The following is a 21,313-nucleotide window of genomic DNA, read 5'->3' on the forward strand; positions in this document are numbered from 1 at the left end:
AGTCATAGTGTAAATGTATGTTTTCTCGTCATGACAACATATGGCATCAGCCAGGAGAAAAACCTAGTATGCAGTACAGGAAAAAACGTAGTGGGGCTTATGGCCCGGCACATACTGTAAGTTTAATGAGCCGTTAATGGTATGCAGGAAAGGTACATGTCTGCACAGCCATCTCAGTGACGGAGTGTTGTGTTGAAGTAGCTTCCTACCTGAAAGGTTAGACCCATCAGTATGGCATCCACTGGAAATGTCATGTTTGTTCTGGCAATTGTCTGGAAAGGACGTGGCAGGTCAGTTGTAGAGCTCCATTCTTCTCTCCTCTTCTCATGTTCATTTTATTTCATGACGAGTGATGTGTACATTTTGGTAGACATTTTTCATTGAAAGAAATCCAGTAAACAACTCTCGCAAGGTTTGCAAGTTTATCCAAACAAAAAAAACCAAGCGATTCCAATTGATATGATCTACATCTGGTTGTTCAAGGAGCCAGAACGCCCCATAGTTATGGCATGGCATGGTTCCTGGTCTGTCTTTGGCCAATAACAGGCTATCTAAGGAACAAGACTGGCTTGAGAGCTAAACTATATTTAACAGACCTGCAGAGTACCACAGACCATGTACCAAGAGGATTCATCTAGGCAGTACACTTCCATCCTAGCCAAAGGTGCACCTGCTTTTGGACTGGTTCACACTTGGCTACAGCCAGGCAGGCCAATGCATTGCAGAGTGATAAACTCTTTGCATGGAGGATATAATAGACTGTATAGTGTTAATAATGGAACTCAGCCTGAGTTTGGAGACGCTTTATGTTTATTTACACGCATCGCCGGTAAGACTGGTTTATTTGGCCTGCCGGAGCATCTCATGTGAAGGGAGAGGCAGTCCTTCATCTCCTGCACAGCCCTGGTTGTAAACAACACTAATGTGTGTACTTCAGCTGACAGAGGGTAAACTAAGAAGCATTGGGATTTGAGTATGGATCGAAGATCAACAGCACACTGAAAGCTGACAATAGTCTTGGCAAAGAGTCCAGGGATCACATTACAAACCCCCTCCTAGCTGCAAACAAACCCTCTCCTAGCTGCAAATAAACCCTCTCCTAGCTGCAAATAAACCCTCTCCTAGCTGCAAACAAACCCTCTCCTAGCTGCAACAAACCCTCTCCTAGCTGCAAAAAAACTTTTCCTAGCTGCAAATAAACCCTCTCCTAGCTGCAAATAAACCCTCTCCTAGCTGCAAATAAACCCCCTCCTAGCTGCAAATAAACCCTCTCCTAGCTGCAAAAAAACTTTTCCTAGCTGCAAATAAACCCTTTCCTAGCTGCAAACAAACCCTCTCCTAGCTGCTACAAACATTTTCCTAGCTGCAACAAACCCTTTCCTAGCTGCAACAAACCCTCTCCTAGCTGCAACAAACATTTTCCTAGCTGCAAACAAATCTTCTCCTAGCTGCAAACAAACCCTCTCCTAGCTGCAAACAAACCCTCTCCTAGCTGCAAATAAACCCTCTCCTAGCTGAAAACAAACCTTCTCCTAGCTGCAAATAAACCCTCTCCTAGTTGTACCGTATATCAACTGAGTTAAGTAGCAGCTTTCTCATTTGTTTTCTCCATCTTGATAATGTGCCTCGTGTGGTAGAGAGCACAGACCTCATTGTGTAAAACTATTTTTGTCCGTCTTTTATTTTGAGGTTTTCTGGCACTGCTACTCATATCAAAGGACTATGGAGATTTATATGTGTGTTGTAGATAAATAACAATATTTCCATTTTGGACTGTGTCTTTATCCAGAGTCATCCTGCAACACAGCTGGTTCTCTTTTTACCCAGCATAACACCCTGGAGACAGACAGGAGAAATGGGACTGGTGCCGCTCCATCCTCTGGGAGGCTGGAGCACATTATAGAGAGAGAGAGAGAGAGAGAGAGAGAGAGAGAGAGTAGATTCTGGGTTGGGACGGAGGGGATGGAAGGGTGATATGGTTGGCTCCATGGCACATCATTTCAGCATTTTGTTATCTCTGTGATTTAACCCATTGTGTTGCATAAATCAATCAGCAAACTGTAGGCTTTGCGTACGCTGCGATGGAATTGACTATTATATGAGGAAAGTGTTTCTGATGTGTTTTATGGCACCACTATCTGAAATAGGACATTCAAATGGGTGATAGGGGAAGTGGCACATCTGTCTGGTACGAGGTGCTAGAAATAACTGGTTTTGACATTCCATACAGTATATCACTTAAATGATTAGAATGATTTGGAATTTTGTATATATTTCCCCCCTCATCAAAATAAAAACAGCACACTTACTTCAATATGTATCTCCAAGCATCAGTTTACATGTCAAGCTGACATAAATATTCACATTCTTTCATCGCTTGCACTCTCTACCCTTAAAACCACATGTTCTGACATTCAAAAAGGTTTTCTGTACTCGTGGTGTGAATTCAAGAGACGAACCATAATGACCTAGGCTAGTGCTGAGATGTGCTAAACAGTTGCTTTGCCTACTCATGAGGAGCTGTGCCGAGTGCACGCTGAGATGGGAGGACTGGGCCCAGAATGCTGTCATTGTCCGTAGCCACGTCTCATACCTCTCCCGGTCTGCCAGCTCCCAGTGGGAGTCTACCAAGACTATCTTCAGCACTGAAACCGGAATGCATGAAGAAGAACAAACAAAGGTCCGTCTCAGTTTTAACACAGCTGGAGTTTGTTTTAGAGATCGAAGGTGCCCTGCAGCTCAGATGTCTTGTGTTTCTGCTTTCGGACGACAGGTTTCAGAAGCCAGACACTGTAGCAGCTATAGGGTAAGGCCATTTTATATTACTCTCTGGCACTTGAAGGGTAACGTTGTGTACACCTGAATCCCCTCTGTAGGTTGTTCTCCTGAAACAGACCAATGGTGGTTCCATTTCTGAGCAGCCTGGATCTGCACCGCAGTCTGCCTCACGTTGCACATTCAGCATCTGTCACTGGCAGACGTAGAACAGGGCCACGTTCAGTTGTAAAACGTTCTCCAACGTTACGGATAGAAATTCCGTGCATAGAGCTGACGTTATTCCTTATTCAACACATACGAGAGGAATGTTTGTTCTACATAGCATATGTATATCTGAGCGTCCGGCTCTACACGCCCCAGCTGTGGAGCCTTGTGCCCAGCCTAAACTCTACAATGCTGTCTACACACTCCTTATCACACTCTTACTCTGCGATAAGAGCCATAGAAAGACATGTATAGAACATATGGTTTTACATCTGTCCCTTGGCTGGAGCTGGGATGTAAGAAGGTTCTGTAGAAATGCTAATGATGTGATAGTCAAAATGAGCCAGGGACAGAAGCTGAGGTATAGCAGCTGTTCTAGCAGACAACGTGAAGTTATCAGGGTAGATGAAGGTTGTCGGTTGCAGGAGGAGAGGATGAATAGCTAAGGTCAAGGTGATGTACCGTTTGAAAGTAGTCAGAGGGATAAGGTGGGTGGTACAAGGTGGTGTAACATTTTGGTAAGGCAACGCTAGGAAAGAGGAGAAGTCAGGATTTAGCTGCACTGCAGGCAAGGTTTGTCTCATCAATATTCTGACAGCATTGGGGCGGCAGGTAGCCTAGTGGTTAGAGCATTGGGCCAGTAACCGAAAGGTTGCTAGATTGAATTCCCGAGCTGACAAGGTAAAAATCTGTCATTCTGCCCCTGAACAAAGCAGTTAACCCAGTGTTCCCTGGTAGGCTGTCATTGTAAATAAGAATTTGTTCTTAAATGACTTGCCTGGTTAAATAAAGGATACATTTAAAAAAATCATCCCTGAGGGAGTTTCTCTGGCAGGTACAAATGTCTGCACTATTGATAGAAAGCTGTCTGTTGATGACCAGCAGATTTACTCTGTTCTCAGAGGAATGAGAAAGGCTGCGGTTTACCAGAGATCACAGGCTTCCTCTAACTTCAATCAAACCCAATCTTGGTTTGGACAGATTGGAATCTTAGGCTGCATCAGATCGTGGTGATCAGTTCTTGGCCTGACAGTAAAGCTGAGATGTGTCTTGTGGACATGACCTTTTCTATAGTAAATAGTACATCCAGAATATGGGTTGATGAAGTGATGGTAGTGAGACCAAAAGGAAAGTGGAATCCAATGCTATACAAAACTTGGGAAATATATTAATCATTAGAACCGTACAATATTCTAAGACCTTTTACATCTGGTACATTCATCTGTTAAAATAAGTAATTTGGCTTTTAGCGTGATTCTTAATGACCAGCATCAGATTAAATGTTAACGTGGCACATGAATCTTTAACTTCATTGTCAAGCTCTCTCCTGCTTCAGTTCCATAGTGATCTCCATGCAATCAACTGTTATAAGTAAAACTGTTATAAGTAAATGAAATTATTCAATTGGCAGCCAAGTTTGTCACATGATTAATAACTCCTGCTGTAAAATGACACAATGTTCCCATCTCCCCAGCAACAACTGACAACAGCAGCTCTATCTGCCCTGCTGGTTTCCAGGAGACCCGTCCTAGCTCCTCCTCCTAAGTCCTGAGGCTGCAGCATGGAGCCCCAGGGGAGTCTGGGAGTGGAGGGGGACTTCAGCCTGCAGCTGGCGCTGCTGGTGCCCAGTCTCAGGAGCGAGGCAGTGACCCACGAGCTGGAGGATCTGACTATGCAGCCCAGTCCCAGCCTGCCGCCTCTCAAAGAGCGTAAGAACGGTGAGTAGTAGACCATTCAGTCACCTAGGTCACCTAGGGCAGGGCTGCCCAACCCTTTTCCTGGAGATCTACTGTCCTCTAAGTTTTCAGTCCAATCCTAATTTAGCAAATCCGATTCAGCCAGTTAAGGTCTTGTTGAGCAGCTAATTAGTAGAATCCGGTGTGTTAAATTAGGGTTGGACTGAAAACCTACATGATGGTAGATCTCCAGGAAGAGGGTTGGGCAGCCCTGACCTAGGGCATGCATCTGAAATGGCACCCTATGGCCTAGCCTATATAGTGTCATATACTGATGTAGGATCTTACTTTGATCACCCTGTTTGCTGCAGGAAATGTCCTGCTCAGCAGGAAATGCAAACTTGGCTGCCAATTGAATAGTGTATTCGAGGTTTAAAAAGGCTTCTAAAGTTAGTCATTTCCACTTTGCATACCTAATTTTCCTTTTGTAATTGCATACCTAGTATCAGGAGGATGAGTGGTGAAAACACAGAGGGTGAATCAATTGTACTTGATTCCTTGCATCCTCTCTCATTGCCTCCTCAAAATGCATTGAAGCAGATCCGAGGCTCTGACAAATCAAGGAAATCTGACCCAGAGACTCTGGTTTCTACGTCATCCATCAGAGAGTGAGCCTGCCCTGACAGTGAGAAAACAAACTCCTCTCCAGTCCAGAGAGATTTGTTTGTGGAGAGAAGTGGGGAATTAGACTGGAATTGCATCTGGAAGCCAACACATAATCACAGCTTGAACGGTTCCTGACATCAAGTCCCAAAGTCAGTACTCTCCTTGGGCCACTAAGTGGTTTGTTTGTTGGTTGCTCTCAGAAAAGCAGCTTTTTAGGTGGGCGTTATTAATGAGTTAAATATGATAAATTAGATGTAGATCCGGATGAACAGACTTCAACAAAAGTCAATGAACGGGTTGAGCCTCTAGTATAACTTTTCACTAATGATGAATTCCTTGCTAATATTTCCCAGTGCATTTTCCTTGAAATTGTGGAACTTCAGTATCTTGAGATCTCCTCTGTTATCTCACTCTCCTAACCCTCTGGTTCTCACAACCACAGCCAGAACCCAGTCTGGAAATATTCCCCTGGCATGTGAACCAGAGTGGGGGGTAGCACTGGTGTGTCTGGTGGGCAGGCTGGCACTCACCCACCCTGAGTGGTACCCTGACATTTTCCCAGTCCCTAGAGAGGGCACAGTCAGGGATGGAGGGTATGGAGTGGAGACCACTGGTCACCCCAACCTTACTGCCCAAGAGACAGACACTGGAAAAACTCAAATGTGTTGCACTCTACGCCTTGTTGATGATGCAGTGGAGATTTTTGATTTTGTTCAGTTTTAAAATGCATGCCTCTGGCCAAGTTTAATCTCTCGTGTACTGACCCTTACTACCCTCCCCTCACAAGCCCGTCCCTCACAATTCCGACTGGGACTCGACTCAGACTATGATGTCTTTTATCACCAGGATAATAGAGGAAGTTCGCTGTTTGTTTTCTCTTCTGGTTAATGTCTGATTGATCATTTCCAATGCAGCCCATGTGATACACGGGACCCAACATTTTTGTATTGATAGCTATGCACATTGGACGTCATACTATCCATGATTGAAGTGTTTTCTCCATACAGTATGCGCTTGTGGAGGCTCTTGACATTGCAACATCAACACACCCCTTTAGTGGGGAGCTCTCATTGGCCAGTGTCTCTGCTTGGTACTCCATCTTGTGCCACTCTCTGTATTGTTTGCCACTTTCTTCTTGCTCTGGGCTGCAGACACATTGATCCCATCGCAGGCCAGGTCTGAGCTCCATGAATCCTTCCCCACCAGGGCTCTTTCTCCCTCCCTGGGCCCCAGCAGGAGCTGACACAGTCAGACACGTCACAGGGAGCATCTGGGGCGTCTAGAGCACAGACTGCATCCTGTCTTTCTTCCTAAGAGGAAGACCCCTGTGGTGGATTCACCTGCACAACAGGGGCTAGAATCAAGATCAGGACCGGCTCTATAAAGGAGCTTTAAGCAGCATTCCTAATCCATTTGAACACATGGTACCGGCCAGTCATTTCCTTTCGGGTCTGTATCTTTGTTAGTGTCATAATATGACTACAGCTGTTTATCTAGACATTAAGTTTGCAGCTGTGTCATTTTATAGTATTGTAAGGTTAACACGTTCATGAGTGTTCCCAAGTCGTCCTTGAACATTGACATGGGTGAAATATACCAGGGTGAAATGGATTGGAATGGAAATAGAAGCAGCATGCCAGTTCATGTTGGCTGCCCTCTGCCCTTTAACCTGCAGTGTTAGGGAGTAGGGAGGGACACACGTGTCTGGACTTCAAGCGTATGACTCATACTTCCTGTATGTGAATGCTAACCAGCTGGAAATGACCGGAAATGACCACCTATTCATCTGTTATCACTCTTCGGTGTTCTCTCATCCCTGATGTCCCTTTAGAAGTCTCCTCTGGGTGGGTGATATTTCTCTTTGCTGTTATTTGTTCTCGGACACAGAGACCAGATTGATATATGTTCTCCTAGACAACATTGTGAAGGAGACAGGGTTGAATGCAACCCCCTCCTATTTCTAATGTTTACATTTAATCTATTTTGTTTGAAATCCGAAAGAAAATATTGATACTTTTCCCTTATGTCAATATTAGTCAGCAACAGCTACGGTCGGGTCTACACAAATGAAAACAATAGATAAGATTGTATTAATGTCATGCTTGTGCTTTGAGCGTAGTGATGTAGTCTAAATAATGAAATGAAAATGATGGCAATATCAAGAATGTGCTAAATGTCAGAAATACACTTTACAACTGGGAAAAGTGACAAAGATAAACATCAATGTCCCAGGGGCCTCAGCATGTTTGTTTTTGTCATTCTTATCCAGTGACACAACATGGTATGAAAAAAACAACAACTCCCGGCTCGTTTTCTCATAGAGCTTTTCATCCTCTCACTCAAAAGTCACAAATACTCAATGTTTTTGGGCCAAGAATGACACAAGAAGTCCTTCAGTTCGGTGAGACTTTAGAAGTTAAAATGACATTTCAATACATACATGTAGTTAGCATACTTCATGATTTGGTTGAAAGTGACTAACTTTTATAGACTTTTAGGACAGCAGTTGGTTTTGTCAAAAGGTTGTATTGTTCTCTGTGTTGTTTTGGTAATTAAAGTTGCTTGACCTATTGTATTTAGTTCTAATGAGGCTAGTGTTGAAAGAGCAGAGCACTGAGAGCAGAGCAGAGTGACCCAGCAGGGGTTAACAGTGGCTCGTCTGTCTGTGTTCCCTCCTCCTGACTCTTACTGGCTGAGCCCAGCCAGAGCATGAGTGAGCGCACACTCGCTCCCGCTGAGACCAACACAAAGACAGGCAGAGAGAGATTGGAGAGACTGGAGAGAGAGGGAGGGACTGTACGTACCAGACTGTGAGAAACAGTTCTCTTACCATACACTCCTAGCTGGGTGTTTTCCCTCATTACCAAACCCTCATGCTGGTCCTCGTTCCTCACTGCCCTGATCACTCCATGGGACTCCAGACTCGGCCGCTAAGCGACCCGGCTCTCTCCTCCTCTATGGCGTGCCTCGACGTGGAGACCCCCGCCGTCTGCAGGGGTAAATTTAAATCAGGTGCCCCTGTCTCTCTCTGTCTTTGCTTTTCTCCCTCCTCATTCTTTCACTCGCTTACCTTTTCACTCTTTCTTCCTCTCTCTGCTAGGTAGCATCACTACGTTGTTGGCATGAAGCCCAGTATCAACATACATCAGTTTCCATTTTGGTTTCCTCTACGGTTGTCTCCAAAAATGTTGTGTGCTTTAGGACTTTTTAACTGCAGTATATTCTCCCTAGAAGGCAAATAGTTGTTAAAGTTCTCAGTAAAATAATGGAGTTACAGTGAAATGTGTATGGGCTTTATGTCTGCTTTTCAGTCGACGTGATTACCTTGAATGAAATATACAGCTACTTATAGGCCTTGACCAACTTGACCAACGGCAGGGATGTCAAAGTAATGTGTACTGATTAATTGATGATAACACCTTGACTCTGGGCTAGGACAGAGACAGAGAGCCCCACCAGGAAATGATAGGGCATTACAGAACAAATAGCTATTAAATGACGTCCAGCATCCGTTTGAGACTGGATTAACAGCACCACAATAGTTTAAAGAGTTGTTGTTTTCTATTAGAAACAAAGTCAAAATGAGGGAGGAGATGAGGCCAGAATGAGGGAGGGGACTAGGGAGGTGGGTTTATATAGCGTATCAAATTATTAGGATCCTTAAACCCAGGACTCTGTGTTCACTTCTTATGATGACAAATAACTGCAGAGCTCAGTGTTACCCTCAGGCTATCAGCTAAGCATGATGTCACCACTTAGTTAGTACCTTTCCCTGAACAATGGCATTCTCCTGTACAGTATGTTACCTGGGAGGAATAGCCCCCAGTGAAATGCTAAACCTGGAAATGCTGTAACTTCACATTCTGTTCGTGCTCTGCATACCATTACAGGGCAGCTCCTGATAGTATTAGGTGTTTCAAAGAACAACTTGGTGTGTAAGGAAAAGGTGATATGACTCTATTACCTGGCTTCAATGTAAGTCATATTTAAAAGGTATGGTGTCCCCTCGGGTCATAGGTGTAGAATCATGCTTGGATGAGTTGGATGGATCTGGTTTGAATTTGTTGCCAATGTTTTATTCCTCATCGATCTTCGAGAATACATCAAATAACAAACTGACTCAGAGTGAATGAGCATTTGCAAGGGCATGGAGCACAGCTGAGTTGCAAGGAGAATACTGTATATTTCCCGCAGTAATGTCAACATAGCTTATGTCAGTGTCCGACTGTTTCTATAACAGTGTAGCCATAACAAAACAGATTCTCTTTTATATTTACGCAGAGTGTTTCTAGGAAAAAGTCAGGCCAAGAGATCTAACGGTAGACTTTGTCCAGAGATGAGTTTTGTTGAGACGAACATGGGCAGGGGATTAGGGATAGAATCAGGAGACAGAGATTTTAGTAAAGCCTATGTACACTCTGAGGTTTGTGAAGTACCTCTGTTTATGTCGTGCTGGAGAGCAGGGGAGTACAGCCGACTTGCATCACACAGAAGTTAGCCAGGGTTCACTGAGAACAGCACTATTGACATCAGCCAAACAAATGTAAGGAGCACCTCAGACATGGGCTGTACTGCCACGTTGATGTCATGAATAACAACTTGAAATGGCAGTATTGTTCTCATAAATCGTCAATTATCCTTTAGCATTCTTTTCCAGTCCAGTCAAAGTGGGTAACATGAATATTGAAACCAACCAATGGTAATTCTCTCCTATCTTCCAGAATGATCTTTCTGTTTCGGTGCCCCACTGGTGTGCAGGTTGACGTGTATTGTCATGAGTCTTGTCCTGGAGGCAGTACTGAGCGATTTCCCCCTTAGATAGGCGAGCTGCAAAGTCACAATTTTGAAAAAATGAATAAAAAACAAACATGAGCTTTTTGGTGTTCATTTAAAGTTAGGGTTAGGCATTAGGGTTAGCAGTGTGGTTAAAGTTAGGGTCAAAATCTGATTTTATGTCTTTGTGGCTGTTCCAGCTAGTGACCACTGCAGAACTTCCTCCAGAACAAGATTCATGAGAAAAACGCTAACCTGACCCTGGTGTGAACGTGTAATGGGAACCATGGATAGGGAGCAGGAACACAGTGTTCTGAGCCCTGGAGGCGCAGAGGGGCTTGTTAAAGTTATGGGGGGCTCTGAGAATGGACTCAGTGTCTCCCCTGCCTCGACTCCCTGGGACTCTCTGTGCTCCTCTGTCCACCAGTGGGAGTGGGTCCCCCCCACTCTGTACAATGCTTTGGGTTCCCGTCCCAGCCCCCACCCCCATGCCACCTCCAGACTCCATGGTTCCCAGGCCTTCTTCTCACAGCTGCCCAGTTTATTTTAGCTGGAGTGAGTCACGTTGGCCTGGTCAGACGCAGTGACTGTCCCAGGGGACTAGAGCAGAGCAGGCCTGGGTGTGTGTAGTATGTAGTGTTGTATGTGTATGTGTGTGTTTGACTGTGCATTGACCATCTGGCCATAGCCAATGAGCAGTCTACTCCAGCAGCAGTCCGACCTCACTATGAACACAGTGCCTTGGTGACGATAAGGGCCCCAACGTTCTTCACAGCGCCGCGTCGTTCGTCACCATCAACCGTCAGGATCACTGTTATTCCACTGAAATAACACGTCCACGCTCGCCTGTTTATACATGTTTAAACTGGGCCCGCACTGCAGTTTATTATGATGGAAAAATAACATCGGGTGCCGTCCAAGGATTTGAAGCCTCCTGCATAGGAGTCCTTCTTGTTTTTTTTATGTTCCAAGGACTTCATGGATGAGTTCTTACAGCTCCAAAACAAGACTACACATCTCACTTTTTATGGAGCGGCACTTACAAAAGAGACCGAGTTCACTCAGTCCTGGGATGACATCATCTCCAACTCGGACATATGAACATTGCACTGTAATTAGTCTTCAGGATTTGTTATTTCTACAGTGGTACTTGAGAAAGACTCATCCCTCGCCTGGGTCTATCTCTGTTTTTGTATTTCAAGTTGAACATCTATGTAAAGTTACCTCTGCATTTGCATCCCAGTCCGTCCTCAGTATGTCCTTGTCTTCACTTTATTTGAAGAGCGCTTGTAAAGCCCATGTAATCGCTCGAAAGTAAACTCACAGTGCCAAGAAGAGTGTTGTTACTAGTTGTCTGGTAGGTTAACCATGGAGAAAGTCTGTAGGCTGTCTCTATAGGATGTATTAGGTGGAGGAACAGGACTTCCTGTTTTGTTCTGGCTGGGCTGTGACGTGGCATGTCAACACAAATTGGTGACTCGTCAATTTTTCCGGGTCCATTACACAGTTTCCTTCTTCATAACGAATCGTGTCCAGTACACAATGTTCTTTATAAGGAATTCCAATTTGTTGTGGCTAACGTTAGCTAGGTGGCTAACGTTAGCTAGGCTAGGGATTAAGGTTAGGAGTTAGGGTTAGGGGTTAAGGTTAGGGTTAGCTAACATGCTAGCTAAGTAGTTAAAAAGTAGTAAGTTGTTACAAAGTTTCTAAAATGTAAAAGTTGTCCATTATGTGAGTCGAATATTAAACGCTTGGGTTGCTAGACCTTCACATTATATGCCCACCTATCCTCCCCAACCAACCTCCCTCTGCAACCAACCGCCTTTATCTGTGGGTTGGGTGTGTAGTAGAACTGGGCGTACAAAATCCATATTGCGATAAATTGACAGAATTTTATAACATGAATGTGCACCAGTGACTGGTATCGATCATTTTCAGTTCATCGTCCCAGCTCTAGGATGTCAATGGAGGGTCGTCTGCACCTGGTCTCAGATATGTTTATGCTGTCTTGCTAACTCCTACGGTCATTGGCGTGACGGCACAAACAGATCTGGGACCAGGCTAGTTGGGCATAGGTTGACCTCTAACCTATCTCTGCTTCTCTCCCACAGTCCTCCAGCGCCGCCTGCAGCAGAGACGCACCCGTGAGCAGCTAGTGGAGCAGGGCATCATGCCACGTGAGTATAACCACAGCATTGGGCACCGCCATACTTAAAGCACCAAGGATTTAATATACTGTAACTCACCTCTACCAGAGTTAAGGTTATTGGTCTGGCATGTAGGAAAAGTATAACTGCACCCACACCACAGTCATTAAAGTGGGTTTTGGTTCCAGAAAGCTCTCAGAAAATGTCATACAATTATTACCTAAATGAATACCATAGATTGAACTACGTGCTGTCTGATTTGCTACTATTATGACAACCATACAGGAGTGGAATTCTGCCACCACTGATGTCTCGACCACCCTCCACCACAACCTCGTCATGATGTTTGTAGAATAAATAAATACTCGGAATGGCCCAAGGTCTTAACCCACAGTGAGGCATACATCGGTGGCCAGTGGCATACCAGAAACCAAAAGGCATACTGAAAACTTCCACACCTGGCTCTCAAAGTCAGCAAAGAGGAGCAGAATCCTTCCTCTTGCTGCCCTTACTGGATCAGTCTCTCTGGGAGCCAGTGGGTTGCAGACTAGAGCAGACAGACTGATAAGAAATCAGACAGAAGACAGACACAGAGAGAGGGAGAACAGTGGTGCAGCTAAGTGATTTGTGGCTAGAGCCGCAGGAGCCCCAGACCAGAGACCTCTCAGTGCTGGGAGTGTGCGCTGTCTTGTCTTGTCCAGCCCTAAGAGGCCTCCTCCATGTGGACTCTAAGCTCCTCTTATTAGGCTCCACAGTCAGAGCTGTATGAGTCAGCGACTGGGCCTGTGCTGGAGGTCAGTAACCCCCACTTCGGCCCTAGCACAGGCAACACAGGAACCTCACCGCCAGCGACACTGGGTGAATCGCTCTGGTTCTCCCACACAGAGGACTTACAATAGGTATGCAGGCCAGGGCTTGGGTGACGCTCAGGAATGCTTAGCTCTGCTTCTCTGAGTTTGACGCACTCCCTCTGACTAAGAAGAACCACTGGTCAGTGTGTGTTCAGACCTCAGTGTGTGTGTGTAGAGAGCAAACAGTGCTTGTGTTAGCTAGAGGTGACTAATGGGTGTAGCCGTGCCGTGCCAACAGCAGGATAAGTGTGTCTGATGAGATCAAAGTCCCAGCCTGACTGTCTCACTAGATGGATGAGTGGAACATTCAGAAACATCCTGTCCTACTCCCGTCAGCTATTGTGTAGTAGCAAAGTCATCCTCTCTTCCAAAGAAATAACACACATTATTGTCTCTCCCTTGTTGTTATCAGCTTGTCATCAAGTACAACTACATCACGTCTCAAATATGAACTTTCAAGAGGATGAGTTTACCTTTTACCCATTAGAAGTTATGGGTAGCTCCAAAAGTAATGGGACAGTGACACATTTTATTGTTGTTTTGTCTCTGTACTCCAACACTGTGGATTTGAAATGATACAATGACTATGAGGTTAAAGTGCAGACTGTCGGCTTTCATATGACGTTTTTTTCATCTATGTCGGGTGAACCATTTAGAAATTACAGCACTTTTTGTACATAGTCCCACCATTCTAAGGGACCAAAAGTATTGGGACAAATTCACTTATGTGTATTAAAGTAGTCAAAAGTTTAGTATTTTCTCCCATATTACTAGCACACAATGATTGCATCAAGCTTGTGACTGCAAACTTTTTGGATGCATTTGCTGTTTGTTTTGGTTGTGTTTCAGATTATTTTGTGCCCAATAGAAATGAATGGTAAATAATGTATTGTGTCCTTTTGACGTCACTTTTATTGTAAATAAGAATATAATATGTTTCTAAATGCTTCTACATTAATGTGGGTGCTACCATGATTACGGATAATCCTGAATGAATCATAAATAATAATGAATGAAAATGTTACAGGTATAATGGTGAGAGGTTAGCATATCTTGGTGGTATGATATTTGTGCGTCTGTAACTTTCTCACTCTTCATTATTCATACATGATTATGCGTACTAATGGTAGCATCCACATTAATATAGCAGTGTTTAGAAACATATTCTATTATTTTCTTTTTTATACCTTTATTTAACTAGGCAAGTCAGTTAAGAACAAATTCTTATTTACAATGACGGCCTAGGAACAGTGGGTTAACTGCCTTGTTCAAGGGCGGAACGACAGATTTTTACCTTTTCAGCTCGGGGATTCGATCTAGCAACCTTTTGGTTACTGGCCCAACACTCTAACCACTAGGCTACCTGCCGCCCCATTATTTACCAATAATTGGGCACAAAATCTTCTGAAACACAACCAAAACATACAGAAAATGCATCCAACAAGTTTGTAGAGTCACAAGCTTGATGTATTCATTGCGTGCTAGGAATATGGGACCAAATAATACACTTTTGACTACTTTAATACACATAAGTGAATTTGTCCCAATACTTTTGGTGTACTAAAAGGGGGGGACTATGTACAAAAACTGCTGAAATTTCTAAACGGTTCACCCGATATGGATGAAAATACCCTAAAAATTAAAGCTAACAATCTGCACTTTAAGCTCATAGTCATTGTATCATTTCATACAGAGCCAAAACAACAAAACATTGTCACTGTCCCAATACTTTTGGAGCTCACTGTACATGATGTTGATCTTCCCTCCCATAGCACTGAAATGCCCTGCTGCCTTCCACGAACAGATCCGCAGCCTGCAGAGGTCCAGGGTAAGACCTCACAAACTCATCTCACTCGCACTAGTGTTCATTGTACTTCATTGAGATAAACACGCATTATCACATACATATGCCATTCCATATCATCTCGATTAAATGTAGTTTTATGTTGTTTTCTTACAGACTGAGAACTTCTTGAAGCACAAAATCCGCAGTAGACCTGAACGTTCAGAGCTGGTCCGCATGCACATCCTGCAAGGTAACCTCACTGCCATGTACTGTATGCTTTATGATAGGCTGTAGAGAAGACAGATGATACGGAGCATACTCAGCTAGCAACAGAAAGTGCATGCACATTTAGCTGGCCAAGTTAGCTCTCAGAAGAGAGATGATGACGGAAGAGGAGGATCCTGTGAAATTGTTTCCCTCCCTATTGGATACAATTAAATATTAAATAAATAAATAAATATTAAATAATTAAATATTCACAACTTGAGATGTTACAATCAGTTGTCCGATTGATTGTCTTTGACGTATGAGGACATACCACCTTAAACAGTCTCCACTGTGAGACACACAGTAGTAGAACAGTACTGTTGTGAGTTCTTGGTAGACTAGCAGTTACTGATGAGTTGCTGTCTGTCCCACAGAGACCCATGCGGTGCCCTCACTGCAGGCTACTCAGATGATGCTGAAGAGAGCCAGGCTGGCTGATGACCTCAATGAGAAGCTGGCCCAGCGACCCGGCCCCATGGAGCTGGTGGTCAAGAACATTCTGCCTGTAGAACCCAGCCTCGTCAAGGACGACGTCACCGGTAGAGATCACTCTTGACTTTATACATTATTATTTCCAGGCTAAGGGCGAAGTAACTCATTCAACTCCCACTCCCTGCATATTTGTATAGTGTAGATTTCTGAAAGTGCCTATTACGACTAACACAGCACTGAGACATTTCGAGTGACTACCATGAGAAACAACTTCGTACAAACCTCTCTCCATTGGTCTACTTGTAATTAATAAGCTGTGTTTTTGCATGTGTTACGTTGCAGATCCCGCAGACGGTGAGGTGGAGAATGACTTCCCCAAGACGAAAACACTGGATGTGTACAACTTTGACGAGGACAGCGGCGACGCCCTGTCCCCAGAGCAGCCGGCCAGCCAGGAGTCCCAGAGCTCCTCTGCCCCCTCCCCACCGACCAGCTCCATCACCATGCAGGTAAGTCCCATCGCCATACCTCACTACCTATAAATACCCATCTTAAATTGTGTTGTTATGGTAGGACTAACAGTGTAAATATTTTGTTTCCTTATTTTGGGCCTAAATAATAGTCTCCCAGTGCACCTGCCTGTTGTATATCAAATTCGGCTTGCTAGAAAATATTATTTGCCTTTTTTTCTGTTAGACGGCATCCATCTTTGTTAGTCTTTTTCCAGTTGCTCTGCCCTTGTGTCTTAGTGTGGGAGGGGGATTTACAGGCCTCTGTTCCCCTCCTTACTGAATGGGCCATGTGGTTTCTATCTGTCTCTTTATCTCAGCACTGCCCACCTACCTCCCAGTCCACAACAGACTTCTTCAACGTCTCTCATGTCTCCACCAATGAGCATCAGAACAATCGCCTGGTGACCACGCCTCAGCCAATCACCATTGTTGCCCCTCCAAAGCCTGGGCCCATGTTAGTAAAGGTGAGCCACAAACTTGAAAGAAAGTGATGTCATTTCACATGATGGAGAGTACTTAAACCTTGTGGCAAAGGTATTGTAAATCATGACAATGTGCAAAGATGTACATCCAATGCAAATATTAAACATACATTTATTTATAGCGTTTAGCTGAGCACGTTACAAGCTATAACCAAACTTTTCTGTCTCTTGGTACAGAAAGCTATTTATTTCAGCAATGATGATGTTTTGGTTCCTTTTTGATCCCAGTTAGCTGAGCAAGCTTTTCCTACAAACACTAAATATACCCCGTAAACATGAAAGTCACCTCTGATATTTGACTCTCTCTCTCTCTGATCTGTTGTGGTTTTCATGCTGCTTCCTTTGGAACTGTAATCAGAGATAAGAAGTCAGGGGAGGACAAACACTGGGGCTGTGTTCGGCCACAGTGAAAGAGCCCATCAGTGCAGGCAGAGACCAGTCGAAAGTGATGGTTCGGCCAATTCAAATGCGGTTCAAAGCACAACGAGGCCTGGAGGAGTTTTTCACAAATCCATGGACTTAAACTGCCAGCCGCTCTCAGTCTTCAATTAAGGTTAAGTGACAGGCTTTCTCTTAGCCTTCAGGGCATAAAGGATGGAAGCAAGGGAGTAAAGCAATAACTTGAGCATTTGTCACAATCCTTTACACTCAAAGCAAATTCATATTTTCTGAGCTCTAGCCCCTCCCGTGTTGAAGAACAGGGAGGAACACATTCGAGGCTGTGTGTTTGCATAAACCAACTTCAATTGGTGTTATGATATTTTTATGGCTTGCATCTACCTCTCAAATGCCAAGCCATTTAATGTGTATCCTGTAATTTACTTACTGAACAATAAGGGTCACCCCACATCCCTTTCCACATTCCATTTCCCCATCCTGTCTTTCTCACCGGGCGTTATCACAATGTCCCGCCTATTCATTTGATACTACAGCATGAAATAGGAACAATTTCATGTACAAGCCTCACAATACTGGCAAGATGTTTAGACCTGATCCATAACAGTCAGAACGGGCTTTTAGATCACTAAACATGTCCACAATCCACTCAGTGAGATGAACCTTTGAAGTTTTCAGTGAAAACGTTTCACTGCTGCTCCCGGGTAGTATCCAGTAGGTTTTAACCGTTCCTCTTTTCCCTGCAGCAAAGCCAGCCAAAGACACCCAATGACAAGAGCCGCAGTAAGAAGAATAAGGATCCCAAGCCGCGGGTGAAGAAGCTGAAGTACCACCAGTACATCCCCCCGGACCAGAAACAGGAGGCCAACGAGGCCCCCATGGACTCAGCCTACGCCAGGCTACTGCATCAGCAGCAGCAGTTCCTCCAGCTGCAGATACTGAGCCAGCAGCAGCAGCACTACAACTACCAGACCATCCTACCTTCCCCACTCAAGTATGGCCCGCTGTAAAACGGACATTGGGATGTTATGTGTTACCGCAGCTTGCATACCGTAGGCCAAGTAATGTGGCTAGCCCTCACATTCTAGTTGCAGTTTAATTGACTGGCAGCTTTGTGTTGAGGGCGGTTAGTACATCATCGCTACACCTGGAAGGCAAACATAGTTTCCTTTGAACAATGGGATTCAAGCAAACAATCCTCCCTAACAGAATAAGTCCACACCTGGATAATAGTGATGTAATCTGCCACATCTGTTTCCTGCACAGCTTCTGTTTGCCTTAGATATTTAGTATTCCTGTGTGCATTGTACCGGGCGGAGACCGTTGAATGATGGGACATACAGGAAACTCTTTCTCCCATCCAAACACTAAACCCTCCTCCTGTTGTCTGTGTTCCTACAGGTTGATGGAGGATCAGAACAGCTGCTCCAACGTATCTCTGAGTGGCAGCAGTCTGTCCAGTCCCATCATGGTCTCTCTACCCAGCGCTGCCCCAGCACGGTCTAACCAAACTCTGACAAACCGCAAGCCTGGTGTCCTACCTACCAACCTGGACGAAATGAAGGTGAAGCTCACTCCTGCTCCGTACATAGATTTTCACTTTATGATAGATATATTAAAGGGCAGAGCGCAGCCCCTAGGCAGTGACATGTTGTATGGAGATTTAGTGAGAGGGCTTGTCTTTTGTTATGATGACTCATGACTGTTCATGATCCCTGGCCGGTAGGTAGCTGAGCTGAAGATGGAGCTGAAACTGCGAGGTCTTCCGGTGTCTGGCACCAAGACTGACCTGATAGAGAGACTAAAGCCTTATCAGGAGATCCCCAGCAGCCAGGCTGCCACTGCCATGGAGCTGACAGGCCACACAGGGGCCCCACAGCCTGAGAGCATGAGCTCCACACCCCCTGTGTCCCCCGCGCCCTCGGAGGTCTCCAGCCTGGGCATGGAGGAGGCTGGGATGCCAGGAGCTCTTTCCCCAGCTCGGCACACTCATTCTGGGTCGTCTCCCCACCAAGGCCGCCTGGAGGACAGCCCAATGGAGACCAGAACCTCAGAGAAGGACCAGCGACTGCATGAGAAGGAGCGTCAGATCGAGGAGCTGATGAGGAAGCTGGAGCAGGAGCAGAGGCTGGTGGAGGAGCTGAAGATGCAGCTAGAGGTGGAGAAGAGGGGTCTGCCCAGCCCTCCAGCCCCCATGGCCCTGGCCCAGGTCAAAGAAGAGGGCAGGGCTGCCTCAAACTGCTCTGCCTCTGCACATAGCCCACTAGCAATGGTGAAACAGGAGGAGCCCAGCTCAGGCCAGGTGCAGACATCCCCCCTGCCTCAGTTCTTCATCAGCCACCAGCAGGTGCCTCAGGTCCTCAGACAGCCCCAGCCTCAGACTTCGCTGTCTGGCCAGCCTGGGACACAGATCCTGCTGCCTGTCTCCCTGCCCACCAGCACTGCCACCATCCAGCTACCGAACAACAGCATTAAGCTGCAGGTCAGAGAGCCGGTCCTACAGACCACAGTTAGCACTACAGCTCCAGGCCTCATCCAGAAAACAGAGGCCTCAGCACCCCACCACCACCAACACACCACCCAGACCCAACCCATGGCACAGGTGAGAATATATAGTTTAATTTACTCCAATCCCATATTTAGAGTGGGATATTCCCCAAGCTACTGTCTGCAGACACCATTTTACCCACCTGTATTCTAGTGTCTCTGTGTATTGTGTTATAGTACTCTCCAAGGGCTGTGTGCTGCACCAAACCATAACTAAATAAATAGCTGTCTGTGGATGAATTATTCCGCTGAATAAATTGCACATCCTGTTTTTGTGTTTAACACCATTTCCAGAGACACTTTATTAATCGCTGGTTACATTCTATTGTGATGGGCCGGCCTAATCACATTTATTAGGGCATTAGCCGTGTTTTGAAAGCAAAGAGTCTCCCTCTCCAACATCTTTAATATTCTCTTCTCTGGGTGATTTATCTAGTGTGTTGCCAAGGTAATAGCAGGCCTGGCCAGGGTGATGAATTCCTCTCCTAGTCACATCAAAAGGAGGGCCGGAGCCTGTCTAAGCTCCGGTTACTGGAGCAGGTGCTGACTGACGGCCAGGCAGACAGCACACTAGACTACTCTGTCTGCTCTCGTCTCTATAGGACCAGACCTGGGTTCAAATAGCATTTGTTTTCCTTCAAATACTTAAGCTGTGCTTGACTGGGCCTGCCTGACAAAAATTAAACCAATTGAATAGTCCCGAAAGTGCACACTCCGTCCATCTGTCACTCAAATGCAAGCTCAAGCAAACACGACTTAATTGAAAGATGTCAAATACTATTTGAATCCAGGTCTGCAGAGCTGCACTGGGCCGAATCAACAGCCAGACAGAATTAGCAACAGCAACTGCAGAACAACACTCATTGAAGAAGGCTCCCACACCCAGAAACACACTGCTTTGTGTTGCACTGCACTGATACCCCACAGCCCATGCCTTTTATTGTGTCCCTAGAGATTGTGTACTACCACATAATAATACATAAACACTTTTTATTCCTCCCAGAGAGAGTGTGTACCCTGTCTAACCACTGTGTGCCTTCTAAGGGAGAGTGTGTACTACTACTACAGCTGACCAGTATTTATCTGCCCCAGAGAGAGTGTGTACCACGGGGTTAACCACTGTTCATCATTCCTCTACAGACGACAGTCCCACTGTGCACCACCACCACCTCAGGCTCTGGGTTCCAGTTCAGAGCAGGCCCAGGTCAGACAGAGATCCCCCAGTGTTTCCTAAACACTTCCCCAGGGAGCAGGTCCCCTGCCAGGGCCTCGTCCAACCAAGCAGTCCCCAATGGTCCAACAAACAAGGTATTGTTTAAATACTGCACTATATCCACATGTATTAATTTAGTTGTGTTGAATATGTGAACCGCATAGGTTGTTTAGAGCTTATAGGGATTAGATCACATTGTTTTTTCTGTCCATCAGTCCCCCTCTGCCTGCCAGCCCAACTTCTCAAACCACGTCCCCAGGAATAAGGACCCGCCACGCTACGAAGAGGCTGTTAAACAGACGCGCAGAATGCAGACTGCTGCACAGGTAATAGAGCTTTTATAACTCCCTACTACAACACACTGGACTGACCTGCTAGGTCTGTTAGGTGTTAAGGCAGGTATTGACTGGTCTTTATTGTCTATGCAGGTGCCCACTGCAATCAGCCAGCACATGGACGACCTGTTTGACGTGTTGATCGAGAGTGGAGGTGAGAAAAATACTTGACTATCGTTGGGCTCCTCCTCTCCATTGAGACAGCTGAGTCCCTCCCTGGCCATGAATCCATCATCTCCCATGTTCTT

The 21,313-nt window shown here is 45.3% G+C and overlaps 1 protein-coding gene across 4 annotated transcripts in view; it reads left to right on the top strand.

The window, feature by feature from the left end:
* The window catches only part of LOC129833095 (myocardin-related transcription factor B-like), a 40,849-nt gene that overhangs the window by 15,202 nt on the left and 4,334 nt on the right, over window positions 1-21,313 (top strand). Inside the window, exons 1-15 of one of the 4 annotated variants that reach the window (XM_055897389.1) lie at window positions 1-2,680; window positions 2,774-2,806; window positions 4,457-4,700; window positions 12,209-12,274; window positions 14,868-14,923; window positions 15,056-15,131; window positions 15,523-15,687; window positions 15,923-16,089; window positions 16,410-16,556; window positions 17,717-17,964; window positions 18,372-18,534; window positions 18,697-19,572; window positions 20,658-20,825; window positions 20,946-21,056; window positions 21,159-21,219. The exon at window positions 1-2,680 is cut by the window's left edge and continues 4,428 nt beyond it. In XM_055897389.1, the coding sequence (XP_055753364.1) occupies window positions 4,544-4,700; window positions 12,209-12,274; window positions 14,868-14,923; window positions 15,056-15,131; window positions 15,523-15,687; window positions 15,923-16,089; window positions 16,410-16,556; window positions 17,717-17,964; window positions 18,372-18,534; window positions 18,697-19,572; window positions 20,658-20,825; window positions 20,946-21,056; window positions 21,159-21,219 (2,461 nt within the window). In that variant the 5' untranslated portion in view covers window positions 1-2,680; window positions 2,774-2,806; window positions 4,457-4,543. Of the gene's footprint in view, window positions 2,681-2,773; window positions 2,807-4,456; window positions 4,701-8,042; window positions 8,322-12,208; window positions 12,275-14,867; window positions 14,924-15,055; window positions 15,132-15,522; window positions 15,688-15,922; window positions 16,090-16,409; window positions 16,557-17,716; window positions 17,965-18,371; window positions 18,535-18,696; window positions 19,573-20,657; window positions 20,826-20,945; window positions 21,057-21,158; window positions 21,220-21,313 lie in introns of those variants that run through there. The other 3 variants (XM_055897388.1, XM_055897390.1, XM_055897392.1) reach the window with 3 other exon arrangements.

This window comes from Salvelinus fontinalis, chromosome 34, assembly GCF_029448725.1.
Source record: "Salvelinus fontinalis isolate EN_2023a chromosome 34, ASM2944872v1, whole genome shotgun sequence".
NCBI classification, from domain to species: domain Eukaryota; kingdom Metazoa; phylum Chordata; class Actinopteri; order Salmoniformes; family Salmonidae; genus Salvelinus; species Salvelinus fontinalis.